At 42.8% G+C, this 14,691-nt stretch overlaps 1 protein-coding gene across 1 annotated transcript in view; it reads right to left on the reverse strand.

Moving 5' to 3' along the window:
• Positions 1-13,406: 13,406 nt before the first annotated feature.
• Positions 13,407-14,691, reverse strand: part of LOC307126755 (B-cell receptor CD22-like) — a 30,279-nt gene continuing 28,994 nt past the window's right edge. Inside the window, exons 12-13 of the mRNA XM_079817438.1 lie at positions 14,041-14,104; positions 13,407-13,965 (exon numbers count right to left, since the gene is read on the reverse strand). Of these exons, the coding sequence (XP_079673564.1) occupies positions 13,582-13,965; positions 14,041-14,104 (448 nt within the window). The 3' untranslated portion in view covers positions 13,407-13,581. The remainder of the gene's footprint in view (positions 13,966-14,040; positions 14,105-14,691) is intronic.

The raw sequence follows: 14,691 nt of genomic DNA on the forward strand, positions 1-14,691 counted from the left end.
CATGCTGGCTGATTACTTAACTCAATCTCTGGGACCTTTTCAGCATCACCTCTTGCTATTAGGTCTTTCATGAAACCCAGGTAGTCCTTGTGGTATTGCTCATCCCTCTTTAAACGCTTCTCTAAGGATTTGAGTCGATGCTCTGCACATGCTTTGTTATTTGGCAAGTCTGGTCTCTCGCCCTTAAACGGCAATGGCATCTGATAGTGCCCGTCTTGCATTTGCTTAATGCATTTGCCTAACTTTGTCAAAAACCTTAAGTCTTCTTGTGATGTAGAGACTTCCTCATTATTCCTTTCAACCAAGTCAGACTCAAAAACCTTCAGTACCTCTGCTGGAGTGATCATCTCTTTAACCTTGTTCCTGTGTATGAAGCTCACTTCAGACCTGAGTTTGTGAGATGGTTCACCAGCTGATAGAACTTGCTTCAGGATAATCCTATGACTCACACCGATTTCATCTTCATAGTGTTACGTCCAAGGACGTATGTTTATTTGTTGCTGCAGTGTGTCATGCCTTTGTGTATGTGCTTGGGTGCCTTGCTCTCTTTGTCTCTTGTTCTCTCTTTCGTCATTCCAACAGGTACAACGACCAGCTGTACTCAATCTAACGGTGCTTGACGTGATTGGAGAATGAAGGGGAGGAGCTGAGATATAAGTAGAAGCGGATCAATTGAGAAGGGAGAGAGACTTTCTTTTGCCAAGATGAATTCTTCCTCCTGTCTGCCCAGACTTTGTTGTTTGGATTGTTGTCGTCTTGATTCTGATTGAGTGAGCTCAGGATCTTGTCGTGAGTTCTTTAGTGGGAAGAGAACTAAAGTGTTACCTTTGATTTAATCTATGATCTTATGTTAAGTATGTTTGTATATTCTTCTTAACTTATTTGTAATTTGGGGATTGTAGGGGGAGGGTGCCATTTATGTTTGTACTAATCTTTTCTCCTGTTTTTTGGGTAGGTAGGGAGTAAGGGAAGTTTGATGTCTTTTATTTCTATTATCTTTTTCTAGGACATTTAGGGAGATTCTTGGGTTAGTTATCTTATGTTTTGTTTGTTGTTTTGGCCTGGCCCTCCCCTGAAGTATTATCCCCTGTTCTTGATTATTTGTTATGCTTTGAATTGTATTTTTGTATCCTTTCATGGGATTTTTGTATTATCTTTATATTTTCAAATTAAAAGATGTTAATTTGAACTGGTTGATTCTTTTCTGGGGCAGGAGGTTGAATAATCTTGGCTCTCTCTCTCCAAGCTTTTTATTTAACTTTATTTTATTTTCTCATTGTTACTGACTATCAACCCTAGACGGGTAGTTATGTAACAATAGTCCCCGTCATAGTGGTTGTATCCAATGATACTCCAACCCAACACAGATCTTTGTGCAAACGGCTGATCTTCATTACCGCTGAGAACATCTCGGGGAAGTAAGGCTTGTGGACAGTTATAGCCTATTAATAAACCTACTTCACAGTCAAGTGCAGGAGCCATTTCATCTGCCAGATGTTCTAGATGAGGCCAGTTCTTGGCGGTTTCACATGTGGGTATATGAGATCTATTGACAGGTATGTCTCTAGTGTAAGTCGTTGGAAGTTTGATTTTCACTTCTGACTTAATACCTCTTAGTTGTAGTCCATTCAATTTGTGACTGGACACAACCTTTGTTACACTAAAATCTCCTTCCTTGGTTCAGCTGTTGTTGAGACATATACTGGAATGATCAATGAAGTATGAGTGCTGTTCCTTTCTTGAACTACTCTGTTTGAAGTCACAGGCTTAGACTCTTGTACCTTCTGGGATTCAGCTGTTCTGTCTGCAGATCCGTGATTGTCCTTCGACTGATCATGATTGCTTCTACCTCTTTGGCCTAGGTATTTATTTACACGATCCTGATGTAGGCATGTTGGGTGACGCTTCTCACATTTTTCACACACACTCCAAGAGGTGCAGCCCTTTGAGTTATGACCAGTCTTAAGACAACCAAAGCACAACTTCTCTGACTGTACAAATTTCAATCTTTCTTCAACTGGTCTTTCCATAATCTTGTGGCACTTACAAAGAGTATGGCCGTATCTCTTACAAAAGACACACATAATACCAGTCCCTTCACTGGAACTAGTGGTGAATGTCTTGGCAGTTGAGTTGTGATTCCGTTGAAACTTATAGTTATCTTGATCAGTGCGCTTGGTTCTTTCTTGCTCTGCTGGCTTTATTGCTTGCAGTGAGGTGATAGGGTTGCATGCGATTCTAGCTTCTTTGTTGAGAAATTCAACAAAGTACTTGAAATCAGGGAATCTTCGGAATTCATCTTGGAACTTGGTTGCTGCTCTATTCCAACGTGAACTCAACCATTCCGGCAATTTGGCTGATATCCTTTGATTTTCAACACAGTCATTTAGAGCTTGTAAACCTTTAACATAAGGCATGGCCGATTCAACACTGCTCAGGAAATCTACAAATTCACGGAGGTCTTTGGTTTCTTTGGTAGAAATCTTGTGCCATGACTGTATTTTGTCACGATACGACTTGCCAACTACAAATGGATTGCCAAACCTGTCATGAAGTATGTTCCAAGCAGCCGTGTAAGCAGTCTCTGTTCCAACCAGGAAGTGTCCTTCAATAGCTCTCTTAGCTTGACCACTTACATACTTGTGCAGAAAGAAGAGCTTTTCTTGGGCTGGCAAGTTCTTGCGATCAATTAACGTTTGGAATGACAGTTTCCAGTCATAATACTTAAGAGGATCTCCCGAGAAAACAACTGGTTCTGGAATCGGAATCCTATTGGCTGTAATCGCTTCAGCAAGTGCCTTCACAAGATCATTAGAAGCTTCATTTGGAGCAGCCACTATAGCTGACTGAGAGATATGAGCTTGCGTGATTGGAGCCTTTTGAGGAGAACAAGAGGGTTGGTTTAAAGGTGCAGTGACTTGAGTGAACATGAATGGCTGTGAAATAGGACCGTTTAGTTGAGAAGTATAATCTTCTTGTCTTTGTTGAAAAGGAACAGGACACTGTTCAAACTCCTCACCTTTGATGCTTTCAGCATAAACTTGTAGTCTTGCTTGTGCTGCATTATGGTTTTTTAGTTCCTCCAATCGTTCCACTTCCACTTCCTTTTTCTTTTCTACCAACTTTATTTTCCTCATAGTACTTTCCGAGATAAATTGAGCCCTTTTTCTTGCATGCTCTGCTTCAATTTCCTTTTCTTGAGCTTCTCTCTCGGCTGTTACCCTTTCATCCTCTGCCTCAAGTTTCCTAATTTTCTCTTCATATTGATGTTGTGTCTTCATTATTTTAATCACCTCTTGTGTAGCCGCTACTTCAGCTGCTGCTTCTTGTCTTTTCTGCTGTGAATCATGGGAGGATTGACTGGACATCTTGGAAACAAACCTTGACTTATTGGAGGTTGCTGAGATGACGCTGGACACGGTGGCTTCAAACACTGAATCTGAATCAGGCCATGGAATGTCCTCAGGATCCCCATTGAGGAAGCGTTGAGCCTTCTCATTTGCAGTACTAGTAATGGCAAAACAAGTGTCAATTTTCCTCCGAATTTCAGGTTCAGGGCTTATAATGCGTCTCATGTCATCATAAATATTGTCGACCTCAGACTGAATGGCGTTAATAGTGCTCACAACTTCAGAAACCAACTCAGCATCATCATTGTTCTTTATGGCTCTTTTCAAACCATTGATGTGATATTTCCATCTTCTGTACTTCTGCTCAAAGCTTATTTTCAGTTCGTTTAGTTTAGCATCTTGGAGTGATTTACCCCTTTCACTGAGTGTGCGTGCACGTTGGCTTCTAATATCTGTGACTTGTGGTTGTTGTACTTGTGCAGCAACTTCAATTTGGTCAGCTATATCAGCCTGCTGTGGTGGGATGACCTGCTCTGCATTGTCTAAGTCTTGTGTAATTGGGGCTGCATAGCTACCTTCTTTAGTGGACAGCACTGTATTTTCACTTGTGTAAGACATGTCAATACTGTGTTGTTCTACAATATGCTATTCAAAGAGTAGCGCATAGCCACTAACTCAGTTAGACCTATGTGAAACAACCATGTAAATCATAACTACAGAACTGTCAAGTAGCAGAAGTACAAATAAGTTGTAAAATTCCGCACACTTAAAGAAAGAAATATAAAGTAAGCAAACAACTTTTGAATATAACAGAAAATTCAAACTTTAGTCCTATTTCTTTTCCTTTTTTTCTCTCTCTCAATAATACAGCACAATTGCTTATTTGTTTAGTCCTCTTTTTGATAAGCCAACCAATAAGAGAAAAATGTCCAACTTTTCTTGGAATGAAGATGATGGAAATACCAGTGCAATTGAAACTTTAGTACAGTTCACAAGACCTTGTGCTGCTACCAAGTCACTAACTTAAAAGTGCATTCTTGTTCAGCCTTTACTTGCCCGCTGGCTTCTTCAGTCAGTCAATTGCAAACTTTAAAAGCTGTACTTCTCTTATCCAATACGTAGCGCTTCTTGCTGGCCGACTTCCTTGTGCCGCTTTGCCATCTGATGCTCTTGGCCTTCACCGATGCAGTGAAGTGTTCTACTATGCCGCCCTTAGTCACGATGCGAAGGCTGAGGTTCCTTTTCACAGATGTTTAATGATCTCATTGACATAGACACCAACACCGTAGAACTGAACAAAAACGAAATATACAACATAACATCAATTACATGGAAAACAAAAATATCAAATTAAACTCGCAAATAAACAGAAAATATATCCACATACCACTTTTGCCTGCTTGTGAACTAAGAGAGGGGGTTATATCTTGAAGATTCTTGGTTGGATGACTTATGATTACAGAGAGAAACTCCTTTAACTTTGTGATGTATACATCATTCCATCTCTTCATGTGGATGACAAAACAGGAAGTGACATAAAAAAGCATGATGGGAATAAAATAAAATAGAACCAAAAACTCTTAGAAAAAATAAATCTTTCACAAATAAACAGCAGTTCAGTATAGAAATCACAATAAACATTATAAAATAGTCAAAATATAAAAAATGAGACTAGTCAAAAGTAGCTTAAGTAAATGTGTGCTGAAGTACACAAACGCCATCTAGTGGAAATTAACAATATAGACAGAGAGCTTTGTGACTGCAGATACAGTAGGGATGCTGTTGACCATTTAACCATTAACTGAAAGTAAGAACTTTGACCAATTAATACTATCAGTTAAATGGTTTAAATGTTTTTAACTTGTTTTTTTGATGCATGGTTAAGAAAAATATGCTGTATAGCGCTATTTGTTCACTCATGGAGCGCGTCGACATGAGCAACCACAAACCAGATATATTTCGCAAAATGAAGCAATGGAAAGCTTACTGTGTGGGACCATTTCGATAAAAAATACAGCAGCAGTACCAGCTCCTGACTGGTGGAAAGCAAATGAAAGGTGCTTCCCGAGGCTGGCCGCTCTAGCGAGGGGTAACCTCTGTATTAGGGATGAAACGATTACCGGTGTCACTATAAACCACGATAAAATTTAGTGACGGTTAGTAATATCGTATAAAATTGTATTATCATTAAAACCGCGTTTTAATTTATCACGGTTGTGAAAACTCGCGGTACTTGTCCAGTCAGCGTCAGTCTGGTGCAGGCGCAGCGCTGTTTTCTGAATGAGAAGAAATGTCAGAAGGCAGTGACAGCTCTCGGGAGATTGTTCAGCCCTCTAAAAGGACCAAATCTGAGGTGTTGTCATATTTTGGCTTTTACAAAAGTCCCGAGGGACACTTAATCTAAGATGGTCACCTTGTCTGCCAGAAGAAAGTCACTGTAATGGGGAAAACACTTCAAAACTACGAACGCAAGGCAAGTGGACTTTGACTCAATACCAAAACTACGTCTGGCAAATTATAATGTGAAGCGAACAAACAAATTCAGTCAAGACTAGGGTGACGTTTAAGGGATAATAATCAGGGCTTGACATTAACAACCGCCATTTGCAGGTGTAACGTTATTTCGGCTGCACACTAGTCACTCTGGCTGTTGAACTTATAATGGTCTTCTCAAAAGCCATCGCGTTGCGCATTATAAACACGTGTTTCTATTGAGTTTATGAATGCAATGTCTCATAATCAGAGGCGTTCAGATTAGCGGAGTTTTGTTCAGAGCGCGCACCGCGCTCACTCGCTGAAATCTGCTCTCAAAGCAGAGATAAACGTGCGATGTACGCAAGAGATTCACTCATCATACAGAGGTTGACTGTTTTTGTTCTATTTCAGCAGCGAAAATGGTTTAAAAAAACACAGTAGAACCACAGCGCATCTGATATGACTGGCATATCGCTGGCGAATTTAGGGACCGTCTCTAAAGTTACACACAACATTGGTAACGTTATACACGTTTCAAACTTCACTAGCATTTGAAGAGAATGACAGTCATAAAACTGACTGTAAAGTGTTCATCTAGGTGTCAGGTATGATGCACACATTTTGATATTTAATAAAAGAAACTGTCAAATCATATGGAAATATGGATATGCATTATTTCACTTGGATACTGTTTGGGCTCTAACACAAAATATGCTAGATTTAAATGCATCATAGCTGAACACTGATGAGAATATTTCTTGAGAATATATTTACAGAGATAATATTAGAGATTATGTTTACGACAAATTATTATTATTTATGCGTTATGCGTTGCTATTGATGACGGCCATTAAGGAAAGAAATCCCACAGAATCTAGCTTAAAAAAGTGCTTGGAGCTGCTTTAGTTATTTGTTGTTTGTTGAATTTCAAATATAAAACTTGTTGAAATGTTTTAAGTGTGTGCATCTGTTCTTTTTGAACACTTATCTCGTTTTAACAAAACCGTGATAATATTGATAACCGTGATAATTTGGGTCACTATAATCGTGATGTTAAATTTCCATACCGTTTCATCCCTACTCTGTATTCCCGGGACATCAGTGCCATCTGAAGCATTGTTTAAAGGTCCCATGGCATGGCATTTTTCTATTATTTTATAATGTTTCCTGAGGTGTACTTATATTGTTAGTATGACTTTTACATCATAAAATGTCATAATTTAGAAATAAAAGGCATTTTTTCAATATTGCTGTTTGCCCTGTGGCTGAATGCCCTGCTTCAAGAGGCGTGTCTACTGTGAGACTTCAGTAAAAACGCCCACTGTTGTGATTGGCTGACATCTTTGTATTTTAAATGAGCGGAGGGGGCGTGGTTTAACTTGGTCTATGAGGCACGAGCAGGCACGAGCTGCTGCCAGAGAGACGTATGGACCTGAGTTGACTTCACATCAGTTCTCAGCATGTCTGAACTGTTGTAGTTACAGCATATACTTCAGGTTATTAGTCTATTTCTAGTCGGAGGGACTGTCACTCATGTCAGAAAGTTAGTAACTTTAGTAAATTATGGATCAGCGCTGACTGGAGACGCGAACCGTTTAGAACGATTCAGTCCGATTTGGTGAACTGATTCGGTTCACTAAAAAGAACCGGTTCAAAAGAAAGATCGTTCGCGAACCGGACATCACTAATGTACCAGAGACTGAGCTCAGCGATTGCTAACAAAGTTATTTATAGTAACTACTGAGTTGTGAGCGCGCTGTCAGTCAGCGCGAGTTTATTGTGTTTGTATCTGAGAGTTCTGAATAAACACGAGTCCCAGTCACACCGAGTCCGTCTTCATCATTATTACCAACTTTGTAACACATGCAAAGTACCATTACAGCTGTCGAGATGAACGAGTTAAAAGTAAGTGTTGATAATAGCATTATTTTTTAAATAAAATAAAAGCGTCAGTAACGCGCGTTGAGTACACAGCGCAAACAAAGACACAACAGCAGTAATCGAATGTAATCCAGTTTATTGTGGGGCTAGGCTGGCTAGCCCGAATACCCTCACGCTTACCCCCCTTCTGCTTAATCTCACGGCGCGTTTGGTGCCTCCGCTGTGGGCCAGATGCAGTACTGGGGGTCGGGCATGTTGAAGGCCAACGGCCAGTGCAGCCCGAGCTTCAGCGTGTGTGAGGCCGATGTTGAGCAGAAACTCATGACTGTATGCACATTTTAGAACCGATAGACACGACGAGGACGTACAAAAACACTGACTCACAAGATAGAAAACACGAAAACACCGTTCTGTCTGGAGAGAGAGAAGCTGCATTGTGTGCACGAATAATAAATAATTAGCTACACATCAGAAATTACTGATCACAGATCAGAAGGAGCTGAAAAAAGACTTCTGTTTTCATTTGTACATCCAAACACTGAGAAACTGCCAGCATTAACTCGTTCACAAGGAATGATCTCTCGAGCGTTTGCATGGGCGTGCCAGATTCTCTGGGCGGAGGAAAGGGAGGTAACCGTTCCTGCTTGGACGTCAAACCAGGAGACTTCAGGATTGGCTAGTCTGGCCTGTCATTTTCTCAAAGGCAGAGAGAGACAGCCAGAACTCGGGTTTACACCGATCAACATTTCTATCCACTTGGGGACAATATTCAGGCTAGGGGAACTCATATTAATGTTGAAAAACCTCATAAAATGAAAATTTCATGCCATGGGACCTTTAAGGCTTTTCGTAGTGTGGTTTTGGTCAAGTTTACTAAAGTAAACATTGTCCCGTATGTTCTTCTCGCTGCTGTTTCCTTATGGTTTATAGAATAATTACCCGAGTCACCCTCTGTCGTTTCAAAAAACAGCCCAACGGAGAGCGCAGAAGGTGCGCACGCTGTCATTGGAGGCTTGCGCGCAGCGGAGACAGAAGGATTGAGAGGGTGTTTTCTGCCGTGGTTTTAACTGTCAACAGGCTAAGCTCCAGACTAACCCCACATCACTTAGACATGTTACTTAAAAAAATAAAAAAATAAACATTCAAGGTGTGGAGGTAGGCCTGCTATTTTTATTTGACAACATTTTTTTTGTAATTATTTAAGTGAAAAATATTTAGTGTTGGCCTATTTATTTTATTCTTTTTATTCATATTTTATCTGGTTAAATTATCTGTTTGCACGGTAAAATAAAATACATTTTGGCTTCTGTCTGTATTCCTTCATGCACAACTCTTATTCTTTCTGATGTTTCATACGCAAATGTTTTAGCAGCGGCTGTTGTTTAGGGTCCTTGTGTCACGGTTCATGAATTCACTATCTCTTTCTGGTACGTTTACGTATGTCTGTGTGTGTTGTGTTTGTGTGTGATTGGGCGCTGCTGCTGATTGAGATCACCTGCTGCTGTGATCAGCGCTACACCTGCAGCTCATCAGCGCAGCCTATTTAATGTCTCTCTGTTTGTCATGTCATTTGTCAGAGCGTTGTTGGATGTTCCTCGTGTGTTCCCGCTTGCCTCCTGTTTCTCTCCTGCTGCCATCCGTATTCCCTGGTCGTCGTGTTCCACGTTCCCTGGTCGTCGTGTTCCACGTTCCCTGGTCTTCGTGTTCCACGTTCCCTGGTCTTCGTGTTCCACGTTCCCTGGTCTTTGTGTTCCTCGTCCCCTGGTCTTCGTGTGAGCGTCAGAACCATCCTCTCTCGCCACTCCACCATCAGCACTCATCTCTGGAGGTCTGGGCTGTCCTCAGCGTTCCTGTGCTGCCAAGCGTCCTTCCATCTGGACATCTCTGCACTGTTGCGATCTCTTGAACTTATGTCCAAATAAATACTTTTACTTGCATTTGAATCCGACTCTGTTTACGTTAAGGTAACGTCACAGAATGCTCTGACCAAGAAGGATGGATTCAGCAAGTTCTTCAGATTTAAATGAGTTTCTGGCACACAGCGTTTCCAGGATGGATCAACAAGAGGAGAATCTGGCCGTCACGGGACGCGCGTAATACAGACCTTGGTGGCACAGGTGTCCGAGCTGACCCAAGCGATCAAACAACTCTCTTGTCCCGCTGTGACCAGCCCACCGCCGCTTCCCCCCACACCAGCAGCGCTGACCCGCCACCATGAACCACGCCTACCCAGTCCTGAGGTATATACTGGTGAGCCCAACTATTGTAGACTTTTTTTGACTAAATGTTCTATGTTTTTTGCGCTCCAACCACAGACTTTTTGCACTGAAGAGGCAAAGGTGGCATTTGTTTTTACTCTACTCTCCGGACGGGCGGCGCTATGGGGAACGGCGGTGTGGGAGAATCGCCATCGCTGCTGTTCCTCGTTCCGGGAACTCTCAGAAGAGATGAAGCGCGTATTCGACCGAGCGGTGGCGGGGAGAGAGGCGGCCCGTCAACTTGCCGACCTTCGTCAGGGCGACCGCTCGGTCTCTGATTTTTCCATTCAGTTCAGCACCCTCGCCGCTGAGTACCACTGGAACGAGGAGGCACAGTGGGATATGTTCCTGCATGGGCTGGCTGACCGCATCCAGAGAGAGATCTTTACTCTGGAACTTCCTGAAGGACTCGACGAGCTGATCGAACTGGCCTTGAGGGTGGACAGTCGCCTCAGTCGTCTGGAGCAGTCCTCCAGGAGGATGCGTCAACCCGTTAATGTCGAATGCCCTCAGGCCAGCAGATGGGGTGCGGTCAGTCCCACTTTCGATCCTGAGCCCATGCAGGTGGGTCGTGCTTGGCTTTCCCGGGAGGAGAGAGAGAGACGGAGATCCCGTGGTCTTTGCCTCTACTGTGGCGAGGGAGGCCACTTCCGGGATAGATGTCCAGTAAAAGACCAAGCCCGGCGGTAAACCAGAGGCTACTGTCGGGCGGAATCTCAGTGGAGAAGACCTCATCCTCTACTCTCCTTCCGGTAAGACTGCTGTGGGCAGCCCGGTCTCACGTCTGCCAGGCACTACTGGATTCAGGGGCGGAAGGTAATTTCATGGACTTATCATTGGCACGCACCCTGGGTATACCCATCACTGCACTACAGGACACTATCAAGGTCAGCGTACTCAACGGTCAGGAACTTCCCGGTATCACACTCACCACCAAACCCTTGACACTCATTACATCAGGCAATCACACGGAACTAATTTCATTTTTTCTTCTGGACTCACCCCTGGCTCCCGTTGTCCTCGGTCATCCTTGGCTGGTCCAGCATAACCCTAGGATTGACTGGGGACAACATTCTGTTTCTTCCTGGAGTAATAAGTGTTATGAGTCTTGTCTTGTGTCTGCCAGTTCGTCTGTGTCTCGTCCTGTTTTTCAGAAGGAGGTGGTGAATTTGTCTAACGTGCCCTCCGAGTACCTTGACCTGAAGGAGGTGTTCAGTAAGTCCCGCGCTGCTTCTCTTCCTCCGCATCGTCCCTATGACTGTGCGATAGATTTACTCCCAGGTAAGTCTCCGCCTAGAGGCAAGCTTTACTCTCTTTCTGCTCCAGAGAGGGAGGCCATGGAGAAATATATTTCTGATTCTCTAGCCTCCGAGTTCATCCGCCCTTCCTCTTCTCCAGCGGGGGCGGGGTTCTTTTTTGTGGGTAAGAAGGATGGTTCGCTGCGACCTTGCATTGATAACCGAGGGCTGAATAACATCACGGTAAAGAATACTTATCCTTTGCCGTTGATGTCTTCAGCTTTCGAGAGGTTACAGGGAGCATCCGTCTTCACAAAACTGGATTTACGTAATGCATATCATTTGGTTCGCATCAGGAAGGGGGATGAATGGAAAACCGCTTTTAATACCCCTAGGGGGCACTTTGAATACTTGGTGATGCCATTCGGGCTGTCCAACTCCCCTGCAGTTTTCCAAGCACTCGTCAATGACGTGTTGAGAGACATGGTCGATCAGTTCATATTTGTTTACCTGGATGACATATTGATTTTTTCTTCGTCTCTCCAGGAACACGTTCAACACGTCAGACGAGTGCTTCAGAGGTTGCTAGAGAATGGGCTTTTTGTCAAGGCGGAGAAATGCGCTTTTCATGCACAGTCTGTTCCTTTACTAGTGTACATCGTCTCATCTGAGGGAGTGCGTATGGACCCTGACAAGGTTAAGGCTGTGATAGATTGGCCAAGTCCAGATTCCCGTAAGGCCCTGCAGAGGTTCCTGGGGTTCGCCAACTTCTATTGGCGGTTTATTCGCAACTTCAGCCAACTAGCCGCACCTCTGACTGCCTTGACCTCCCCCAGAACTACGTTCAGGTGGTCCGATACAGCTGAGGCTGTATTCACCAAACTCAAAAGTCGCTTTGTTTCGGCTCCCATCCTCGTCGCCCCTGATCCCTCACGTCAGTTCGTGGTGGAGGTCGATGCATCAGAGGTGGGGGTTGGTGCAGTTCTATCCCAACGCTCTCTTTCAGATGACAAGATGCACCCCTGCGCGTTTTTGTCCCATCGTTTGTCTCCTGCCGAATGTAATTATGACATTGGTAATAGAGAATTGTTGGCCGTCAAAATAGCGTTGGAGGAGTGGCGTCATTGGTTAGAAGGGTCAGGGGTACCTTTTATCGCTTGGACCGATCATAAGAATTTGGAGTATATTAGAACTGCTAAAAGACTCAATTCCAGGCAGGCTCGGTGGGCACTTTTTTTTCGGACGTTTTGAATTTTTACTCTCGTACCACCCCGGGTCTAAGAACATCAAACCCGACTCCTTATCTCGTATTTTTGATCCATCCGAACGCCCGATTACTCCCGAGTGTATTTTGCCCGAGAGAATAGTTGTCTCCACACTCACATGGGAGGTCGAATCGAAGGTCAGATCGGCCTTAGAAGGGGTAACGCCCCCACCCGGCGGTCCACCGAGCCGATTGTTTGTTCCGGAGGAGTTACGGTCCGAAGTTATTCGATGGGGTCACTGCTCCAACATAGCTTGTCATCCAGGAGTAAACCGGACTAGCAGTTTGATAAAGCAACGATTTTGGTGGCATTATAATTATACACATTATAATCTGTCCAAAACAGGCCAAATAAATCTTGTCTAAACAGTCTTGCATGTATGACATCTTGGGTTGCTGCAGGATTCATATTTAAACAGTCTTTGTGCGTTTAATATTCACAGATGCTAACAGAATAAACCTAACAGAATGAAGCCTACCTTACGATCAGCCCTGAATCCGTTGTTTTAAGAAATGAACAGCTTTTCATGAGGTGAATTATAGCTCAATGCGTCTCAAAACGATGTAGCTGAAGTAACTTTATAGCGCTTTATTAGATGTGTTCTTTATGAGTTGATGTGTGGGCGTTGACGTGTGGATCATCAGTATTTGAATCTGAAAGAGCGCACGTTCCGTGGGCGTGGTCGCATTAGCGGATAATTAAGTGGCTGGCGAAAGACTGACATCTATTACTTTTCAACCAGATTACATAAACACAGCATATTTATTTATTTCATATTATTTGTTTAAAACCTGACATTTCAATGTTTCTGTAGACATATGTCTCATGTTTGTGAGACAAGTATTAACTAAGCTAGAGTTCCTTTTCTGAAGACTATCTGAATGAACGTCTTTGACAGAGAGACTGCAGATCGCGCATCATGTTTGTTTTCTTTATTTTGCAAAAAGTAAAACATTTTGTTTTTATTGTGACTGTACACAAATTTTTTTTAAACAGATTATAATGATGTATAACACTTGCCTGAATGATTAAAAAACGACAGAGTTATTTGAGTCTCTTTGGCACTGATAAGATAAAAAGAGAGTCGATCGTGGCAACCTCCGACTCGAGGGGGTTAAACAACCAAGCGACGGGTCATGTTTCCATAAATCGTGTCTTCTGATGACACATCAGTGATCTTTTCTTTATCTCGTGGGCTTTGGTCTTGATTGGGGTCCTTCACAGATGCAGAACGATGATGGACCACAGCGTATTCATCGGTGCAGTCATCTTCTGGGCTTTGGTCTTGATTGGGGTCTGTCTCAGATGCAGAACGATGACGGACCACAGCGTATTCATCGGTCAGTGAGGAGGCGCCCCTGATCTCTCCTGACGCCGGCTCTGCGTTCATGAAGTCGATGGAGGAATAATGAAGAGATTCTGGTGATCTCGGTGTAATGGCTGACAGCCTGCCTTCATTGCCGTGAACAAACTCATCTTCACCATCGGAGGCAATGGCCTGATGGAGCAGAAACACAGCAGAATCAGTGCTAAATGCCCCTTTGAATGAATAGTGTGAGCGTGTTTAACTCACTTTTTGAGCGAGAAGGAGTCCAGATGTGTCGTCTTGTCTGGTTCCTGAAGGTTTGGGATTCCTTCTGAAAAATATTTTAGGCCATCAAAAATTTGATTCTTATACAAGTCAATCAGAATCACAAATCCTCATCACAAAGTCTCATCAAATCAATGCGTGATCTGTTTATTTGGCTTCACACTGTGATGTTCTTTGTATTTTTGTCTTGTTTTCCAGTAAAAATATCTGAACATTCTTAAAGGGGTGGTTGATTTATTTCAGTTTTTAAACTTTAGTTAGTGTGTAATGTTCCTGTTTGAGCATAAACAATATCTGCAAAGTTACAATGCTCTAGGGCTGTCACTTTTTATTCGATATTCGAATATGCATTCAAACATGACGTGAAATATCCGTAATCAAACTATAAATAAACGATCCAGTTTTTAAAGTGCCATGTAGCGAATTTTTTACAGTCTATGATTAAACCGTTTATTTTTTATTGTTTTCTATCTCATGGAATAGAGGGCGCTCTAAACGTATTGTAGGGAGGCCCATGACCAAATCAAGCGAATAATAGCCAGTCTGTTTTGAAAATGGAAGATAACTCTCAGAACGGCCAGCCCGAGCGGACAATTACGAATTTAACCCATCTTAAAAGTAGTGTCTGGAAAC

This window comes from Gobio gobio (genome assembly GCF_949357685.1).
Source record: "Gobio gobio genome assembly, chromosome: 5".
NCBI lineage: Eukaryota > Metazoa > Chordata > Actinopteri > Cypriniformes > Gobionidae > Gobio > Gobio gobio.